We start from the raw sequence: 17,706 nt of genomic DNA, 5'->3' as shown, positions 1-17,706 counted from the left end.
TTTCTTAAAACCGAAAAATAGTGATTTATAAAACAATTTCCGACCTGCCGGATTCGAACCAGCGACCTAAGGATTACAGCTAGACGTTTCCTACTACAGTCCTCCGCTCTACCAACTGAGCTAAGGTCGGTTTTAAAAGATGAGCTTTATACATAAAATTAATATTAGAATAAATCCTCTCTTCTACATTTCTGCAACTATTGTGAATTTGTAATTAGCTCCTTGTTCCATTTGGAAAACCATACCTACAAATACCATAATCTAATCTAATTTTGTTTGTCTTAAATTAGTTATACGGTTTAATTAATAAATAAATATTTTTATTACCAATAAAATATTTATCACAGTAATTAAAATATTATTTTTCAATGAATCATTACATTTCACATTATTTCTAACACTGATTATATTATCATAATATTTGTTATGTTGTGATTATGATTAACACAGTGTACAACATTACACATTATGATGTGTTTTTATGCCATATAAAAAAAAACATATAATGCAATGATGCTTTCACACCATCAATGAGTCCATCAATATATATTTTCTGCTGCAAATGAATTCATTCAATGGAAGATAAGTTAGAAGTTTAACCACAACACAATATTAAAGAAAATATTAATGGTACAGATTCATAAAGAAAGAAATAATTACTTTTATGAATTTAATATATTTATGTTTGAAACCTTTTAGTTAAAAACTTTAAAATCATGTAATAAAATAATTTTAATTACAACTTAAAATCATTTCATTTTGGTTTAATAATTAATTTAGTTTTTGTTGATTTAGTTGATTTTGGTTTTTTATTAGTTTTTGATTAACTTTAACTTTTTAAAATATTCAATATTTTTCTTTCTATTGAATTGACATGTATATGTCATCTGTCAATTAGTTGAGTTTTCATTTTTATAAATTTTGAAAAAAAAAAATGTAATGTGTCAAATTATAGTTGTTAGTAACAGTGATAATCTGATGTAAGGGTGGTGTTGTATGTGATTATTGCTTTTATTTTCACTCAGTCTTTGTAATTAAAATTTTAATTAGATTTAGTTTTTTCAAAATTATATTTTTCTAATTTAAGATTAAATTAATAATTAAATTTAATTACAATTTATATATACATATCAAAATAATTTTTTAAAATTTATATATTTAATTATTCAACCTAAATACTTAAATTATTTTATTTTTTATATTTTTTCACTTTAATTTTTTATACTTAAAATATTTACACCTGTGACAAAAATATTAAATTAAACTTTTTTTTTTAATTTAAAAGACTAATATAACTAAAATAATAATAAAAGATCATAATAAATTAAATCAACAAATTAGAAGACCAAATCTTTAATTAAAATTTTCAAAATTAACCAAATTTATTCTTCAATTCAAATATTAGTTTTGATTTAATATTCAAATTTATAATATATGTATGTGTTTAGTGTGTTGAGATTCCTTATTAAAACATTTAAAATTGTTTGAAAGAAAGATAGATTTTGTGATTATTTTTTATTATTGAAGTTATATTGTTTACATGTTAATATTTAAAAAAAATGCAATTTTATAAAATAATATTGGATATTAATTAACAAATCACCAACTCTAAAACATTTATTTAATTAAAAGGTATATCATAAAAATTTAAATCACCAAGCCATATAAAAAATAACAAAATTTTTTAAAATTAAAATTCACAGCCACAGAAGTAAGTGACTTTAATTTTGCATTTAAAAGAAATGAACCGAACCAATATAATGGTATTAGGGTTCTAGAAGGAGCGGGGTAAGAGGGGCCAACTTGTTGCTAAACCAAAATAAAAGGTGAAAGAAAACTCAACCAAGAGGGAGGTTTTGTGTGAGTGTTCCATTTCCAACACTGTATCCACATCCTCCCACTCCTTCTCACACACACTATCCTCTTCTCTCCGCTAAAACCTTCCTCAGCTTACGATAGCAGCACCGGTTAAGGTTAAGCGCCTCAGGTTCCTCTTCCTTTTCCATTCTTGTTTTGTCTTAGAATTGTGACATAATGTTTTTATTCATCCCTTTGTTTTAGATTTGAGTATTATTGTCAGTTCTGTTTCTTGTTTTTATTCCTTACAACAAACCAACCTGTTTTTTAAGCCACTAATTCCTTCTTATCTCTTTCTGTGCTTGAAATTTAAAGTGTTGTCTACAGTGTAGGCTTTTCTTCGTTCTTTTCTTGTATGTTGTATTAACAAATTGCTTCCTGCAACTTCATTTTTTTATTTGTCTATTTATTTATTTGTTTGTTTATTTTATTGCTAGCAGAATTTGGTCGAGAGATTTTGTATTTGTTGTCAGATTGTCTTACTGAAAGTATACTAGATGGCCATCTCTACTTTTGCCAGTACATCAGCTACTCAATGGGGAATTCGTCCTCAGATGTTTGCGGGGTCGACCGTGGGAAAGATTGCATCATTCAAGAATAAGTTAGTCCTATTTTTATTTTTTTTTGACTAATCTTGTTGGCTTGTTACTCCTGCATATCTAAAGGAGTTAAATTGCTTTTAATGTAGTTTTTATCTATTTCACATCTAAAGGAGTACTATTTTTCCATTCTACCCCTCACTAGATAGTGAATTTTGGAAATGGCTTTCCCAATCGGTACACACACACACGCAATATTTTTCATTTTTGTTCTCCGAGCTGGAGATTGTAATTAAATTAAGTCATTTTCCTTGCAGTGTTTCAAGCAAGCCAAGCTTCATGGCTGCCCCAAATTCAACCTTCTGTTCTCGAGATTCCTCTAGTGCTCTTTTTGACAAAGTTTCTTTGCCGAAATTACATGGTCGCAGGGGATCAAGGTTGATAGTTAGAGCAGATGCAGTAAGTTTCAAGTACTCATGCATTTCTAAGCAACTATGGTTTCCTTTAGTTTCTCTATAACTTTACCTTTTAAAGACGAGTCTCCTTAAAATATGGAACTCTCGTGAATATTCAATATATTGACTCATTATGTATTGTGTGCCAATGTGCAGGATTACTATTCTATCCTTGGGGTCTCAAAAAATTCTAGCAAATCTGAAATTAAGAGTGGTATTTTTTCTGTGGTCCTTTCCTTTTCAGATTGACGTGACTCTACTGTCATTAATTGATATGTTCAAGTATATTGTTTTACTGTACTTCATGAATGGCGAATATTTAGTGTAGAAATGTAAAGGAAAATCAAATACCCCGATAGGATCAATAGATTGACTAATTAATGATTATCTCTTTCCATATAGATGTTGCTGCATACTCAATGTTTTGCCTACAATACTTGTGAAGCATACAGGATTTAATACTGAAAATGAAATCTAAACTCAGGGGTCCGGTGGCTGAATGTTGATTTTTATATGTAAATTTCAAAACAAAATATATTTGACTGAAACGGAGTTAAAATAGTTTATTACTCTTTCAAAATATTTTGACATCAAATTTTAAAACATAAAACGATTTTTGATTCCATTTTAGTTTTAAAAAGCATCTTTGATAGCCACCGTGGTCATGATAAACTATACAGCCTATAACACAAAGCCCAAATGGATTACCAAGAGACCTGATCACTGGAAGGACTTTATTTAGCTGAAATGGAATGTATGAGCTGTCCCTTGATAGATTTGGTTGTAACTGCTATTCATTTTTATGCTCTTTTGTAGATAATAGATATTCTGTTCTTTCAAATGCAGTCAGCCAAGGATTGAATGATTCAAACAGTTTAAATACCGTCATCATGAATGAAAGTAGGCAGTGGAGAATCAATAATTTTATTATTAGTATTAGCTATAAGGAGGTTGCCTTGGCCTTTATGCAAGAAATATAACTGTACCCTAACAATCTTTTACCCTCCACCACAACTATCATTGCCTGATACTACATTTCTAATTTCTACCTATGATGATATCTACCACCTTATATGCTTCCTGAGCATCATATCACTTGGAGTCGTTGCCTCCACCATCAACCCCAGTTTCTCTGCCGCATACATGTATAAAGCATGGACAAAAATATTTTAGGGCCTATTAATTTGTCAATTGTTAGAGATCCGGATTAGTTCCATCAGAATTGTAATGACATCGTCCATCTAATTTGTCATTGAGCAGAATTATATACCCCTTGTCGTGTACCCTGTTACTTCCCAATGATATTTCTCAATTATTATAATTCCTTAATTGTCTTGGACAATGATTTAACTGATTCTCAATGCCTTCCTCTGCATTCTGCTGATAATGATTTCTTATACTGACTTTAGACGTTAATGCAATGGTGTTACTGGTAAGAGGATTGATTTCAAAGTGATTTTGTAGATGATAGAGAAGGATTTGGGCCACTCTTAAGTTATTTGTGGGTTGCGTCTCCTATCATGTTCTATTTGGCTAAACATGGTTTGTAAAACTGGAAACCACAAACAACTAAAACTGGTTTTGGTGATAAAATATTTAAAAATTGAAAACCATCCCAAAAGGTAACTAAAACTCTCAAAGAAATCTGCCATACTTAGGTTGGGTGCTAGAGTAATTACACTACTAAAATTTGTAGGATTTATTTGTTTTTTGTAAAAGGAATTTATGCTTGTTGCTAAGACTTGAGCGCTTGTTTTTGGGGCTGGCTGTGTATTGTTCTTTTTGGGAGTTGATTGTCTGTTATAACATAACAATATCATATTTCTCTATACTTTGGACATTTCAGCTTATCGGAAGCTTGCCCGGAGTTATCATCCTGATGTTAACAAGTGAGTTCTTTTTACTTATTTCATACTGAACACCACTGACTTTCTGAGACCCTGTGCTTGCTTTGTTCCTCACTCGTTCTTTTTTCTTTTAAGATTTTAAAGGCTTTTATTTCACTGTTGATATGAACTAAGTGGTTTGGGTGTCTTTAATACAAAGCCCGTGATTTGTTCTTTTAAAAGTTTATGTTTTATTTTTTTTTTGCATATTTCCCGATTTGCTTATTGGATAAATTTTTTTGCCAAGAACCTCTTCGCATCACAAGTCAATTTTACTAGTTGCATAGTCTTGTGTTGTCTTCGTGATCATTTGGTTAATGTTGCTTCAACTGTTATGGATGTTTGCTTTCTGCTGCAGAGAACCTGATGCAGAAAAGAAATTTAAAGAAATTAGTAATGCATACGAGGTATAACTGCATCTTGTTGAACACAACTTACTCTTTTTCATGTGTTCTCATAATTGATCTCATGTAATTCAATTTTTTTTGCAGGTCTTGTCAGATGATGAGAAAAGATCCATATATGATACATATGGAGAGGCTGGTCTTAAAGGTTCAGGAATGGGTATGGGGGTAAGTTGTCTCCAAAAACAATTTAGACTTTAACTTTGTTATCTTATATTCCTGTTTCTTGACTGGCCATCTTTGTAATTTCAGGATTTCAGCAATCCTTTTGACCTGTTTGAGACACTGTTTGAGGGCATGGGTGGCATGGGGGGCAGCAGAAGTTCTTGGAATGGAGCAGTTGAGGGTGAAGACGAGTATTACAGTCTTGTTTTGAACTTCAAAGAAGCTGTTTTTGGGGTGGAAAAGGAGATCGAGATTCGGCGATTAGAGAACTGTGGAACTTGCAATGGTTCAGGAGCTAAACCAGGGACCAAATCATCTAAGTGTAGCACTTGTGGTGGTCAGGGTCGGGTTGTTCAATCGACGAGGACTCCATTAGGCATCTTTCAGCAGTCTATGACTTGCTCTTCTTGCAATGGAGCTGGTGAAATTTCAACACCTTGCAATACATGTTCCGGGGAAGGTCGAGTGAGGAAGACAAAGCGGATAAGTATCAAGGTTCCTGCTGGTGTGGATTCTGGAAGCCGGTTAAGGGTCCGCAATGAAGGTAATGCTGGAAGGCGTGGGGGTCCTTCTGGCGACCTCTTTGTTGTTCTTGAAGTTATCCCAGATCCGGTGCTTAAACGGGATGACACAAACATTTTATACACCTGTAAAATATCTTACATTGATGCAATCTTGGGGACTACTGTTAAGGTTCCTACTGTAGATGGCATGGTGGATTTAAAAATCCCAGCTGGGACTCAACCAAGCTCAACACTTGTTATGAGTAAGAAAGGTGTTCCCCTGCTGAACAAGAAGAATATGAGGGGTGATCAATTGGTTAGGGTGCAAGTTGAAATCCCCAAAAAACTGAGCAAAGACGAGAGAAAACTTATTGAGGAACTTGCTGATTTAAGTAAAGGCAAGACTGCTGCCACCAGTGGTAGGAGATAACTTGTTGAGGAGCCTATATTCATTTGTATTTCTAGTCCATTTCCTATTCTTGGCCTTGACTCAACTCAGGGCAGCTATGAATTTAAAACTTGGGTATGGGTGAGCTTATGTGGTAGATGTAGGTTACTAGTCATTTTATTTATATAGGCAGATATGAAGAGCAGAAGAAACTAGATATCTTTCTTTTTCTTTGGAACTTATATGCCTTTTGCAATTTTGTTGTTCTTTTACTGGGTGAGGGGGTTGAAGGACTATAGCTTAGATGCAATGCCATCTTTATATTTCATAAATGTTGATTTTAGACAAAAGTGAAAATACATATTATATTTGTATTTGTTTACAAGGCCAAAAAGACTTATTGTTAACATATCTAGTTTGCTGCATTTAATGTATGCTATTGTCAGTTGCTGTTCTAGCACTAGCACTGTTGATACATATATATAATATTGATGAAGAATGGGTTTACGCTATGGTTCATTTCATATCAAAATTTCGTCACGTTTAATTACTAAATAAATAAGTACTTTTTTGAAAATTTATTTATTTAAAAATATTAGGTTTTACATTAGTCAAAAAGTTTATTAAATTGAAAAAACATCTAAATAATAATAATACAAGTACTTATAATGACTACTTTTTATCGTATATACATTAACCTTTTAAAATTATATCGACCGTGTTGATTTAACGAAGTCTGAACACAGCTCTTTAAGTTGCTCTAGTTTAGAATTTTTCTAATTTCTGTAGTATTAGACTTAAATCTAATTAAGGCTTTTATATAAAAGGCGATAGAAAAAAATATGTATATGGGGTGAGAGAGGCTCGAACTCTCGACCTCAGGATAACTCGAAGCTATGAGACCTACGCGCTAGCCAACTGCGCCACCACCCCTGTTGGTGATATCTATTGGCCAAAAACAAACTAGATTATAGATAAGGTCTTCCCTCAGTAGAGACTTCAGGTTGATCCAGTTGCAAGTGTAGCATGAATGACGCTTGTAATTGGGTTTTTCTGTCACCGAAAATAACGAGGTTACAAAATGTGGAACGATGATCCACCTAGAAGGTTTTGGTATTACACTTTATGATAGGCTCCTCTGATATTAAATTTTTTACGAAAATGGATACATTTTTTTAACAAAGATATAAAATATTAAAATAAGATTATTGTTATAACATTTATGTGTATTTTTTAATAAACATTATGCAAGACAGATCTACAAAACTGACATGACTTTTAGGGAACCAAATCAACCCAACTCAATTTTTACGGACCAAATACTCAACAATATCTGCTCCAGAAAAATTTCAATATTGAAACAACTTATCATAAATTGGTTTGCAATGAAAAACAATATCCCAATTAACAATTACTTAAATGTTTGGTAATTGCACTATTTTCAGTGACATAAAAGCTTAGCTACTATTACATGTTCATTAGAAGAATAAAGATAGGTACTATTATAATCTTATTTATTTAATTTGAGCAACATACTATAACAGCCTAATTTGTGAATTTGGGAGAGAAAATCCCTTTTAACCTAGCCAATTACAACGATTACTTTTTTGGAACAAAATAATCTACATGAAAATTAATTCTCAGCTCATCAATATGCATGCAATTTATTTAATCCATTTACACGATCAATAATTAACTAAAAGAAATCAATAAAACAGAAACCTACTTCATATAATAGGAACAGAGGTGAAAAGAAAATTCGCCTATCCGTAGAAAAGTGAGCAAGTTATTAATTAGAAATACAAAATGATAATAATAAAGGAATGTGATATGTAATTAATTAATGTGATGAAAAAAGGAAATATATAGCCGAAATGAGAATTTGAATATGTATTAATAATTTAATTATTTTTCAACTGGAAGTCAATAGACTGGAGAACCGCAAGTAATAATACTATATTTCAGTTAATTAAATTAATTTAAATTTTTTAAAGAAACTGATCATTATAATGAAGATTATTCTCCCTATATTTCTGTTCATCCTCAATGGCTAATCTACAAAATTTTGGATATATTCTACAAACAATTTCCAAAAATGGGCACCGCTAAGCTAATCATTCATCCTATAAATTCTTTCTCTTTTTGTTAGCATGATTCTCAGCAGAAATTCTCAACTTCCGTTTGGGATTACGCATCGATTTGATACCTGCCCTGAACGTTTCTTCTTTTAATTTCATAATCTTTCTCTTTTTGTTAGCACGATTCTTAGCAGAAATTCTCAACCTCCGTTTGGCATTACGCATCGGATTGATAACTGCCATTTGCTTTTCTTCTTGTCTCCTCTTGTTTCTTTTCAACATAAGATTCTTCCTGATATGGTTGTAAACTTGCACAAAGTTCTGAGTTCCCAAAATATTCTCTAGTTTTCTACAGGTGTCTTCCGCCAACTTCTTGTCGCTCTCTGGTAAAAAATAAACATGCAGAATAATATGTCAAACAACATCAACAAATGGGAGAACAAAATCGATAAACAGAAAAGAATAGAGGGCTGAGTAAAACAGAGAAAAGGTAAACAGAAACAATTAACAAAACAATAGAACATTAGGCACCCTCACCCCATCACCAAAACCAGTATGGAACGAGAAAGATATAGGGAATATATAGTTAAAAAAAAAGGTCCTGAAAAAAATATGGATGGGTCAAAATCTCCCTCCCGTTAATAACTGGACCCACATTTATTTATGTTAGCTCCATTGATTTTGTTATGTAGCTATTTTGTTCATAATAACATGACTCTCTCACAATGATAAAGTTGGAGAGTTCTGATACAGGTAGGACAGCATAGCCGAATTAGAAATTTAAGAAACCAATTCTACCCAACACTTCAGTAAGATGACTACCTATCACAAACTAGGACTTTATCTACTATGTACTGTACAGAAAATTAGGGAAACATACGAGAGGAAACAGGCAAATTTATACTGATTTATACTTTTACTAGTTGGAAAAACTAACCAATTACAACTTTTCCAGCAAATCCTTCACAAACTTTGTATAGAGGTAACAAGATCACGTGTGCATAGTATAGGCGGTCATCCTGACTAATCTGTGCCATAATATTCCCAAAACTGTTGAAGACTATTCCCATCTGCGTCCAGCAAGCAAAATATAGTAATATATTAACCACAGGCACATTGAACAAAAGACTATGCAAAGAGCTTGTGTACCAACCTGAATAGTATCCATTTGAAGGGCAATCTTCCCCATTTTCTTGAGCAATAATGAGACTAATGCACGATGAGCATTGTCAACATTCAGCTGATTGCTGTGTTCATATATAGAAGCAGTAGATGAAGACATGAACATGCTTCTTCCTTTTCTTGAATCAAGTAAGTCAAATGCTTTAAGAAATTGATCCTTTTCTTGTTGCGAAAGAGTAGACCAGAAAGCAGGGGGATCTATACATGCACTTTGCCCCATCAAAGAATGGACACCACAGATAGCAAAGATAAAAATCTGGGTCATCAGGCTGCTGTCAGAATCATTTATGAGCGGCATTTTTAGTTGGCAGCAAAGAGAAGTAGCTATTAGAAATAGTCTACTTGGACTCATAATAAAATAACTCCTTAAGGAGGTGCCATGATTTTCTCGGGTAGCATCTGTTACATGCGCAAAGTAGAGGGCTATGAGGCGAACTGATATGTTTCGTACCCGTGAATGTGGGTGCAACAGCATTTCACATATTGCTTCCCATATATCCTGAAATGTCAGTATAATATATTACAGGTTAGTGTGCCTGTTATGACATGTACTAAACAAGTGTATGAAGTTAAATGGTAAAGTTATGACTATTCCAACATCAGCGCTTGTAAGGTCAGAAAAAAACTGCCTAAACTATAAAGTACGGAGTTATGAACCACAGAAGAAACCATTTAGATATAAAATTTTCAAGTTAACTGATTTCTTATATTGCCAGATCATCATCAAACTATTATTGAGCTTTCAGCCAGCAGTGAGTTTATTTGAGAGTTATTATAAGACATTTTCCATCAGTTATAGGACACCCGCATGTAACTATTCAACTTCCATACTAAGCTTATTGCACAACTTTCATGCTTTATGAAAGTCCTCCATCCAGTAATTTCCGCCAGTCCACCCCTATCTATCACATTGCATCATAAGCATCTAAAATATTTAATAGACTAAGATGTCGTAAGCAGCACATTTATGCATATCAATATCTAATAGACACAGATTTACCTCAAGATACTCTGCAAAGCATAAATCACCGAATTGGTTGATCATCTTCTCTAACATAACAAGAGAATAGTAAGCCTCCTTCCAAAGAGGAATGACGGATTCATCTGAAAAGCCCTCTTTCCTGTTGGTAACTGCATCTATGGCAGACCTAAAGATGTGTTTAGTCACAGGCAAGATAGAATTTATATGTTCACGAAATCCTTTCTTTTTCACTTCAATCAGCAGTCCAAGAACCTGTCAACAATTTCAGAGGTCCATAAAAATGATGCAGACAAATAAAAATGTTCTACACCAATTTTTCATGTTTACTGTCAAGCAAATAAGGAGAATTAAATAAAAGGAGAATAGGTTGGTTCTTGAATTTCCAGGTGATTACTAAAGCAAGCCGTTCTCACAGTTTCTTACTTTGTGGAGAAAGGTTTCTCTGACAAAGCTATCTAAATCCTACTATCAAGTATTTCATTTAAACAGTAATTCTTAACAAACATTAACACAAATGATTACTATGCATACACTACACAAAACTTTCTTCAATAAAGAGCATTGGGTATGATTTTGCTAGTAAAGAGAAATCATTAACGAAATGCTCAGCACCATTGTCATTTAGAACTGGTAACTGCTAGGTGTCTCATCCGAATTAAGAGGCATTTCTTTCTATCAAAGATGATATAATACCAACATGGCAACTATACTGTTTTTTTGGAGTACTTGATCATAAAGGAATGCTTGTATTTCCAAAAGTTCTTTCTATCCACGTTTATGCTACAATAAGAATTCTTTTGTTGCTTTGTGGTAAAGTTTCGCTGAACTGCTTCTTTTGTGTTTGTGCTTCTGCAAAAGTTCTTTTAACCATCATCACTGTATTTTTTACTTCAATAAACTTTCTTTTTCTATCAAAGAAAAAAACTTCATTTCAAAAGGTCACGTTTTAGATTAGTTTCAAGATGTTTGCAACTGTAACATAATCTCAAGTCCGGGTTTTATACTAAACAAAAATTCAAAAATCTCATGTATGTTATTCTGCTCCAATTTTCTTTTAAGTGGACCAGTTGCTTAATGCACAATATATGAAAAATAATTGATTATAAAAGACCTTTTAGCAGACTCAAAGTTTGGTTGAGTGAATATAATGAGAAAAAAGAACAAAAATAATGTGTCATGTTATCACTTCCCTCTTTAACTTTAAGCATTCATTTTGCATAATTGCACCATCTCTACAGGTGAGAATAGGCCAGGCCACCTAACTGGGACCTATGGCCAGATCCATTTAAAGTCTGACTTTTCCTAGCTTGTTTAATAAGGCTTGAGCTTTAAAAAAAGCCTGCTTATTTAAATGGATTAGGCTGGAGCTTATGAAAAACATTATTAGTCTTGCCTCTTTATTTATTTAAATTTAAAAATTATAACAATTAATATAAATATTATAATTTAGTATTATCATAAATTAAAAATGCCGTCATAAATAAAATAAATATTTAAGATACAAAAAGCGGATTATAACTTGTTAGGTTTATTGTTTTTTTACTAGAAATGACTTCTTAAGTTGAATATTTAAAATTTGATCTAATGGCCTATTTTTAATTTGCTTGTTAACCTATTTACAGGTTGTAACGGAAAAAAGGCCTCTAAATAGGCTAGTAAGCATGGCCGGACTTTATAAAAGGTCAACCAAGCTCAAAACAAGCTTCTATTGGGTGAATAAGTCAGACCAAGTCTTAATTTTTCATAATAGGTCAGGCCAGACCTTAATCTTTTATAATAGACCACATCGGAAAGCATTATTTCATAATAGGTCGGGCCTATTTTAGTGTAAAACCCAGCCTAACCTGACCTTCCCTCCCCTAACCATCCCACTGATTTCCCCAAAATCAAGGGTAGTTGAAAAGTAAAAACATCACTCGTTAGTAATAAATGAACTAATTAATTGTGGTTATTGCTTTCTTATAATAAAATATTTATATAACTTTTACATGTCCCCATTATCTTGAGGAAGATTTCCTACAGTAACCGTTCCTTTTCCGATCTCATAATAGTGCTGAAATAAAACACCTTTGGCAATAGTACACACCACATCTAGGGAAGCAAGTATTGCCAAAAACCCTAGGACTAAAAATAACATAAAAATTGAACTACAAAGGATGTGGCATAAGCATGATACAGCAAGACAAGTAAACCTAAAATAGATATCCATATACAGAGACAACATAACGGTTAAGTTTCTGCTTTCTAATAAACTTACGATTCACGAGACATTTTAGAGAACATTACCTGGGCACCGCATAGCTGTTGCTTGCCTTCCAAATACCAAGAAAGACCACAATCAAGAATAGATTTAAATGAATTAGGACTGACAGAACTAACAAGCTTCTTTATAGCAGTTTCAGCCATAGAACGAACAATATTATCATTATCATTGGCTAAGCAAACTACCAAATGGAGAAATAATATATTAGATTGTTCATCCAAAGCACTTCTTGGAAATTTGACAATAATAGCATGAATCATTTCAAGAAGAGATTCCCGTCCAGTTGAATGCTCATAACTGCAAAGGATTAACATATCCCCAAGGTTAAAATCAATATTTAAAAGAAAAGGAAAATATAATATTAATAACTAAAAATACTAGCTGAAACACTTGCCCCAAATTTAAGAGCAGGAAATCCAAATGTTGTTGCAAGCGTTTCTCTGAAAGTCTATAATCCAGCAGAAATTGCAAGAAAATTTTACTGCATTTTTTGCGGATTGCTTCAATTTGACTTGTCACCATCAATTCAGCAACCCTAGTAACAAGATCATATATTTCAGGCACCACCAGCTTGCGGCTGACTATACCCTTTAGAAGTGATAGGGCATCCAATGATGGATTTTTTTCAATATCAAGAAATATAGGAAGGTGAATTAATGAATTTATTTGATCTGAGGTGAGAGAAATTTTAGTGTTCCTCAAAAGCACAGACTGCAATTTCAAACATGACTGCATTAAAGGACTGCTAGAGCTGACTGAACCCTGGGCAATATCCAACAGAGAAGCCTTTAATCTCTCAGCATGTTGTTGAAGGGATGGTAAAGGCAACCTTACCAGTATAGCAAGGCATAGAAGGGAAATTGACAGGATATCTTCATACTTTGAGGACAAGCTATCACATAAAAGCTTGACAAAAGGGTCTAATAAGGATAAAGTATTTTCATCTTTTGCATCCTGTTTCAAACTCTTCATACGTTTATGAAATATTCTGAGACCAAACACTGTAATAAGGTGTGAACACAACAAGCCCTTAGCAACAACGGGGCCTTTAGAAATTCTCTTTGTTTTAACATGGCTATCTTTATCTTCCAATTGCAACAACTTATTATCATGCCAACTGATTTCGTCTTTTAATCCATCTTCAACAATGCCATAAATGAAGATAAATAGATCAGTTTGATCTACAGAGGGATTGCTTTCAATACCAGTAGCCATATGATGTAACATACTTTCCAATTTTCCTTTTACATTTGGTGTGATGTGCTTCTGCAGATGAGAAGTCACTGGTGCAAGGAGCTTCAGGGCATAGCTTTTGAATGTAATATTTTGGGCCACAAATTTCAAGCTTTCCAATGACTTTTTCTTCCGCGTTTCTTTCATTTTTGAAGCTATCTTTTCCACCTCTTTTTGATCGGCAACATCTCCTAGAATGTCATTCTCTATCACAGAAAGCAGATCCTCCAAACAGTAATCTATCTTTCCGACAACTGGAGTTGAAAGACACTTGGACAAAATAAAATTAAGTGTGTATCCTAAGACATGAAGTTCATATCCTCGCTTCAAGGTAGATTGCAAAACCTTGACAATGAACTGCAAGTATTCCAATCCAAGTTCTTTCAAACAAGTGGCCAATGCAGACCTAGCTTCATCACGGATGCTTTCTAGATGGCTCTTCAAGAAGTTTGATATTCGATGAACAATTGTTGGAAGATACAAGTCCATCACATCTCCAGGAAGTAATTTAAGAAGCTTCAGTGCAGCAAGACTGATATTTACATTGACCTTTTCAGATTCAGAATCCAGTAACTTTTGTATCTTTGGAAGCACATTTTTACATAGGCATGTCTGTATCTCTTTGTTCACATCAGTATCCCTCATCTCTTTGTCAGAAACCCCATCCAAAGGTTCCTTAGGTTCTTTATCATAAAAGTGAAATTTATCCAAAATATAGCAAATTAGGCGTATAAAGAGTTTCTGTTTATCTGAACTACTGGATGCACCTCGAAGACATCTGATCAATAATGTATAGTATGATTTCCATCCCATCTGACCAGCTACAGAAGCAATGGTCTCTATGCATGCATTTTTCAAATGTTCTGCCTTTTCTTCTTTCTCATCAAACAACATGTTGAAGAAGAGTCGCAGGAACACTTTTTCAGTGATGAACTGCATGTAAACAATAATGCAATTAAATTTCTATATTTAGAAAGAATGCTTCCATTTGAAAGGATAAAGCTACTACCTCTGAAAGCTTGTTCACACTGACAACATTTCGAAACCATGACAATGCCTTAACTCTCTTACGTATCTGCAACATAAAATGTACTCACTTGAGGCATTCTTCAAGCTTCTAAATTACTACAGGAGAACTAGGGAATTATCACATGAATAACAAGAATTCTTAGAGGTCTACAGAAACACAATGAGATTTTAAATTTAGAGAGAATGAAAAACCCACTTACAATGATGAGACTCATCTATATATAGCCCTACAAAACAGAACTAAGAGACTAACAATTGAAAGAGTATATATGAGAAAAAGAGCTTGAGAGATCTTAAGATCTCTCTACTGATTCAGATTCATATATAAGGATATAAGGATAAGTGGCTAACAACAGAAGCTTAAGAAAAGAAAAAGAAATTTCCTTTTCCTCTACGACTCCAGGATATAGATAAATAATATAAATCTCATTGTATTACGAAGTGAACAAACAGACTAGCAAACTGTCTAACTTTGAGACAGCTACAGAATACAACCATCTTACTAACAGAACCCAGAGCTCAGATTAAAATTCAACTCTTAAGAATTAAAGTTGATACTGTTTCTGATTACAATAACCAAAGGCAGAAGAAAGTTGTTTAATTAGAAAATAATGATGGTAAACATATAACCATAAAATGTTCAGAATAAAAACATACCACTGAGTCACTTATATTGTCAAAAAAAACTGCTTCACCATCTTCGTTGCACAAAGCCATAAGTGATTTAAGGTTTGATACTTCTGGAAGCTTCAACACCATTTGATGTAACAATTTTATCCATCCCTGCAACAATGTAAACCAGTGTGTTAACATAAAAACTTATTTAAAATTTAGGTCGTGTCACATCTAAAAGTGTACTATTCCCGTTAGCCTTTCTGAGATAAAAATTTGGAATGGCAACAAATTGCCTAGTAATGTGAGAGAAACTACTGCCATAAAGGACATTGGAGAATCTGCATACATCTACAGGCACATATATGCCTGAAGTTCACAACTATGATACAGCAACTAACACTTAAAAATGATTTATGATGCCATGTTTAAACTAGGAATGGCGACAAATTGCTCACTTATATGAGAGATGGACTAGTGCCAGAAAGGGAGACGGGATGTACAATACAACTATATACACAGACTGGTTCCACAAAGGTAGACACAAAAGAAAGTGTGGTACGTACAACTAAATGATCGGGTATGCCTGAACTTCAAATAACTATGATATGGTAACTAAAAGGGATTTATGACAGAAGTTCAACAAACACCTTTATAACTGAAAGTGATCCATCCATCGCATCTGCCATATGCTTCAAGAGAAATTTCTTGGCTACACGCTGGATGCAAGATTTTGTCCAACAATCATCAGTGCTTTTCATCACAGACATATGTTCTTCACTGTTTTCTTCTTGGTGAAGGATGAGAGCAGAAAAATCAACAAAAGACAGCAATGAACTATGCGCACTACACATAAAAGTTGTTTCTTCTGATGACATGTCATGCACACAATGTGACAAAATAAGTAATGCTTGCTCCACTTGAACATTTCCGAAGAAATCGATATTAATGATTCCGTATGCGTCCAAAATGGCATCATGATCTAGCCAACCCAAAGTAGACGTTGTATTCAGCTGACGGAGAAGTTTTGCCTGCATCCCAATGAAATATCATAGAAAAGTTAACAAAAGACGGGATATTGTATGCTTTGACCAAAAGCATCATGCATGGATCAAGGGAGACAAAAGAACAGGGATTACCATTGGGAGTATAGATGCATTGGAAGCTACAAGAGCATCAAGAAGATCACAGATTCTCAATCGCATATCCAACTCGGCCGAAATATATAATGGAGAAACAGCCCTTAGAATTTTAGTGGTACTTTCATGTCCTAGTGTTGGTAAAATATTCTGAATGACTTGCAAAACTTCAACCCAGACATCTACAATATAACCATATGAGTTTCAATAGTAGTGCAGAAATTAAGTTGGAGAAAATGCAATGGATGAAAACAGAAAAGTGTGGATATACAATATTCTCTCACCAGAATTTTGAGTATTCTTTTCCATAAACAAAAGCAAGATGTCCACGAATTGCTTTGCCAACTCTGCATGTCTGATGTACTTGGGTAAAAATTTGAAAATTCTTATCACTGTCTCCCCAGGAGATTTGATCAGCTTTCTGCCAAAGAATGAAAGAGAGAAAAATATTAAGCATTGAAGTCCTCATTCTCCGATATGTGTTCTTCATACATAAAAACGTGTTTCCTTCATATGATAAAATTATCATTTTCACACATTTCCTAGATATGCTGTACTTAAATCTTGTTATTAATCAATAATCTGATTGAGTTCACTCACTCTGCTGCTTTGACTTGTGCACTAATCGTATTGATAAAGGATTATTTAGAAGAATTGACGAAGCATGTGTTCTTTATAAATAAAAACATGTTTCCCACATATGATAAAATTATCATGCTTACACATTTCCTAAATATTTCAGTACTTAATCTTATTATTTATCATATAATTTGATCGAGTTCACTCACTCTTCTGCTTTGCATCATGCACTAGAAACTGCCAAATGCATTATGCAAAAGGTGTTTTTTCCATTCGGAATCTATATGTCAAGGATCTATTCTCCTAGCAGGCTTAAGTTGTTGGGTGAAGACACGTGATTGGTCTATATCTAACATAATATAAAGCCCTCTTCAAAAAAAAAAAAAAAAAAAAAAAAAAAAAAAAATTTTCT

The 17,706-nt window shown here is 33.2% G+C and overlaps 2 protein-coding genes and 2 non-coding genes across 8 annotated transcripts in view; 1 reads left to right on the top strand and 3 right to left on the bottom strand.

The window, feature by feature from the left end:
• Nucleotides 1-38: 38 nt before the first annotated feature.
• On the bottom strand, nucleotides 39-130 carry TRNAY-GUA. Its single transcript is given in 2 exon segments — nucleotides 39-74; nucleotides 94-130. It is a non-coding gene; the product is annotated as a tRNA-Tyr (tRNA).
• A 1,648-nt stretch (nucleotides 131-1,778) lies between these two features.
• Nucleotides 1,779-6,604, top strand: LOC106756361 (chaperone protein dnaJ A6, chloroplastic). Of its 2 annotated transcripts, none has more exons than XM_014638755.2 (8): nucleotides 1,779-1,973; nucleotides 2,298-2,458; nucleotides 2,714-2,855; nucleotides 3,008-3,065; nucleotides 4,698-4,740; nucleotides 5,096-5,144; nucleotides 5,229-5,309; nucleotides 5,394-6,604. In XM_014638755.2, exons 2-8 carry the CDS (start codon nucleotides 2,355-2,357, stop codon nucleotides 6,237-6,239), a joined length of 1,323 nt encoding a protein of 440 aa, XP_014494241.1. In that variant the 5' UTR covers nucleotides 1,779-1,973; nucleotides 2,298-2,354; the 3' UTR covers nucleotides 6,240-6,604. The 2 variants fall into 2 exon arrangements, with proteins under 2 accessions (XP_014494241.1, XP_014494240.1); XM_014638754.2 differs by having other exon boundaries at nucleotides 1,779-1,987.
• Nucleotides 6,605-7,046: 442 nt separating this feature from the next.
• TRNAM-CAU lies at nucleotides 7,047-7,130 on the bottom strand. Its single transcript is given in 2 exon segments — nucleotides 7,047-7,082; nucleotides 7,093-7,130. It is a non-coding gene; the product is annotated as a tRNA-Met (tRNA).
• A 999-nt stretch (nucleotides 7,131-8,129) lies between these two features.
• The window catches only part of LOC106756104 (small subunit processome component 20 homolog), a 21,072-nt gene continuing 11,495 nt past the window's right edge, over nucleotides 8,130-17,706 (bottom strand). For all 4 annotated transcript variants that reach the window (XM_014638371.2, XM_022778843.1, XM_022778844.1 and 1 more), the window contains 11 exons: nucleotides 17,000-17,136; nucleotides 16,716-16,897; nucleotides 16,227-16,607; nucleotides 15,622-15,747; nucleotides 14,945-15,010; nucleotides 13,097-14,868; nucleotides 12,726-12,999; nucleotides 10,458-10,691; nucleotides 9,429-9,956; nucleotides 9,213-9,345; nucleotides 8,130-8,658 (listed from right to left, as the gene is read on the bottom strand). In XM_014638371.2, coding sequence (XP_014493857.1) covers nucleotides 8,321-8,658; nucleotides 9,213-9,345; nucleotides 9,429-9,956; nucleotides 10,458-10,691; nucleotides 12,726-12,999; nucleotides 13,097-14,868; nucleotides 14,945-15,010; nucleotides 15,622-15,747; nucleotides 16,227-16,607; nucleotides 16,716-16,897; nucleotides 17,000-17,136 — 4,171 coding nt within the window. In that variant the 3' untranslated portion in view covers nucleotides 8,130-8,320. The remainder of the gene's footprint in view (nucleotides 8,659-9,212; nucleotides 9,346-9,428; nucleotides 9,957-10,457; nucleotides 10,692-12,725; nucleotides 13,000-13,096; nucleotides 14,869-14,944; nucleotides 15,011-15,621; nucleotides 15,748-16,226; nucleotides 16,608-16,715; nucleotides 16,898-16,999; nucleotides 17,137-17,706) is intronic.

The sequence above is a fragment of the Vigna radiata genome, chromosome 2 (genome assembly GCF_000741045.1).
Source record: "Vigna radiata var. radiata cultivar VC1973A chromosome 2, Vradiata_ver6, whole genome shotgun sequence".
NCBI classification, from domain to species: domain Eukaryota; kingdom Viridiplantae; phylum Streptophyta; class Magnoliopsida; order Fabales; family Fabaceae; genus Vigna; species Vigna radiata.
This window is presented reverse-complemented; position numbering and strand designations above follow the sequence as displayed.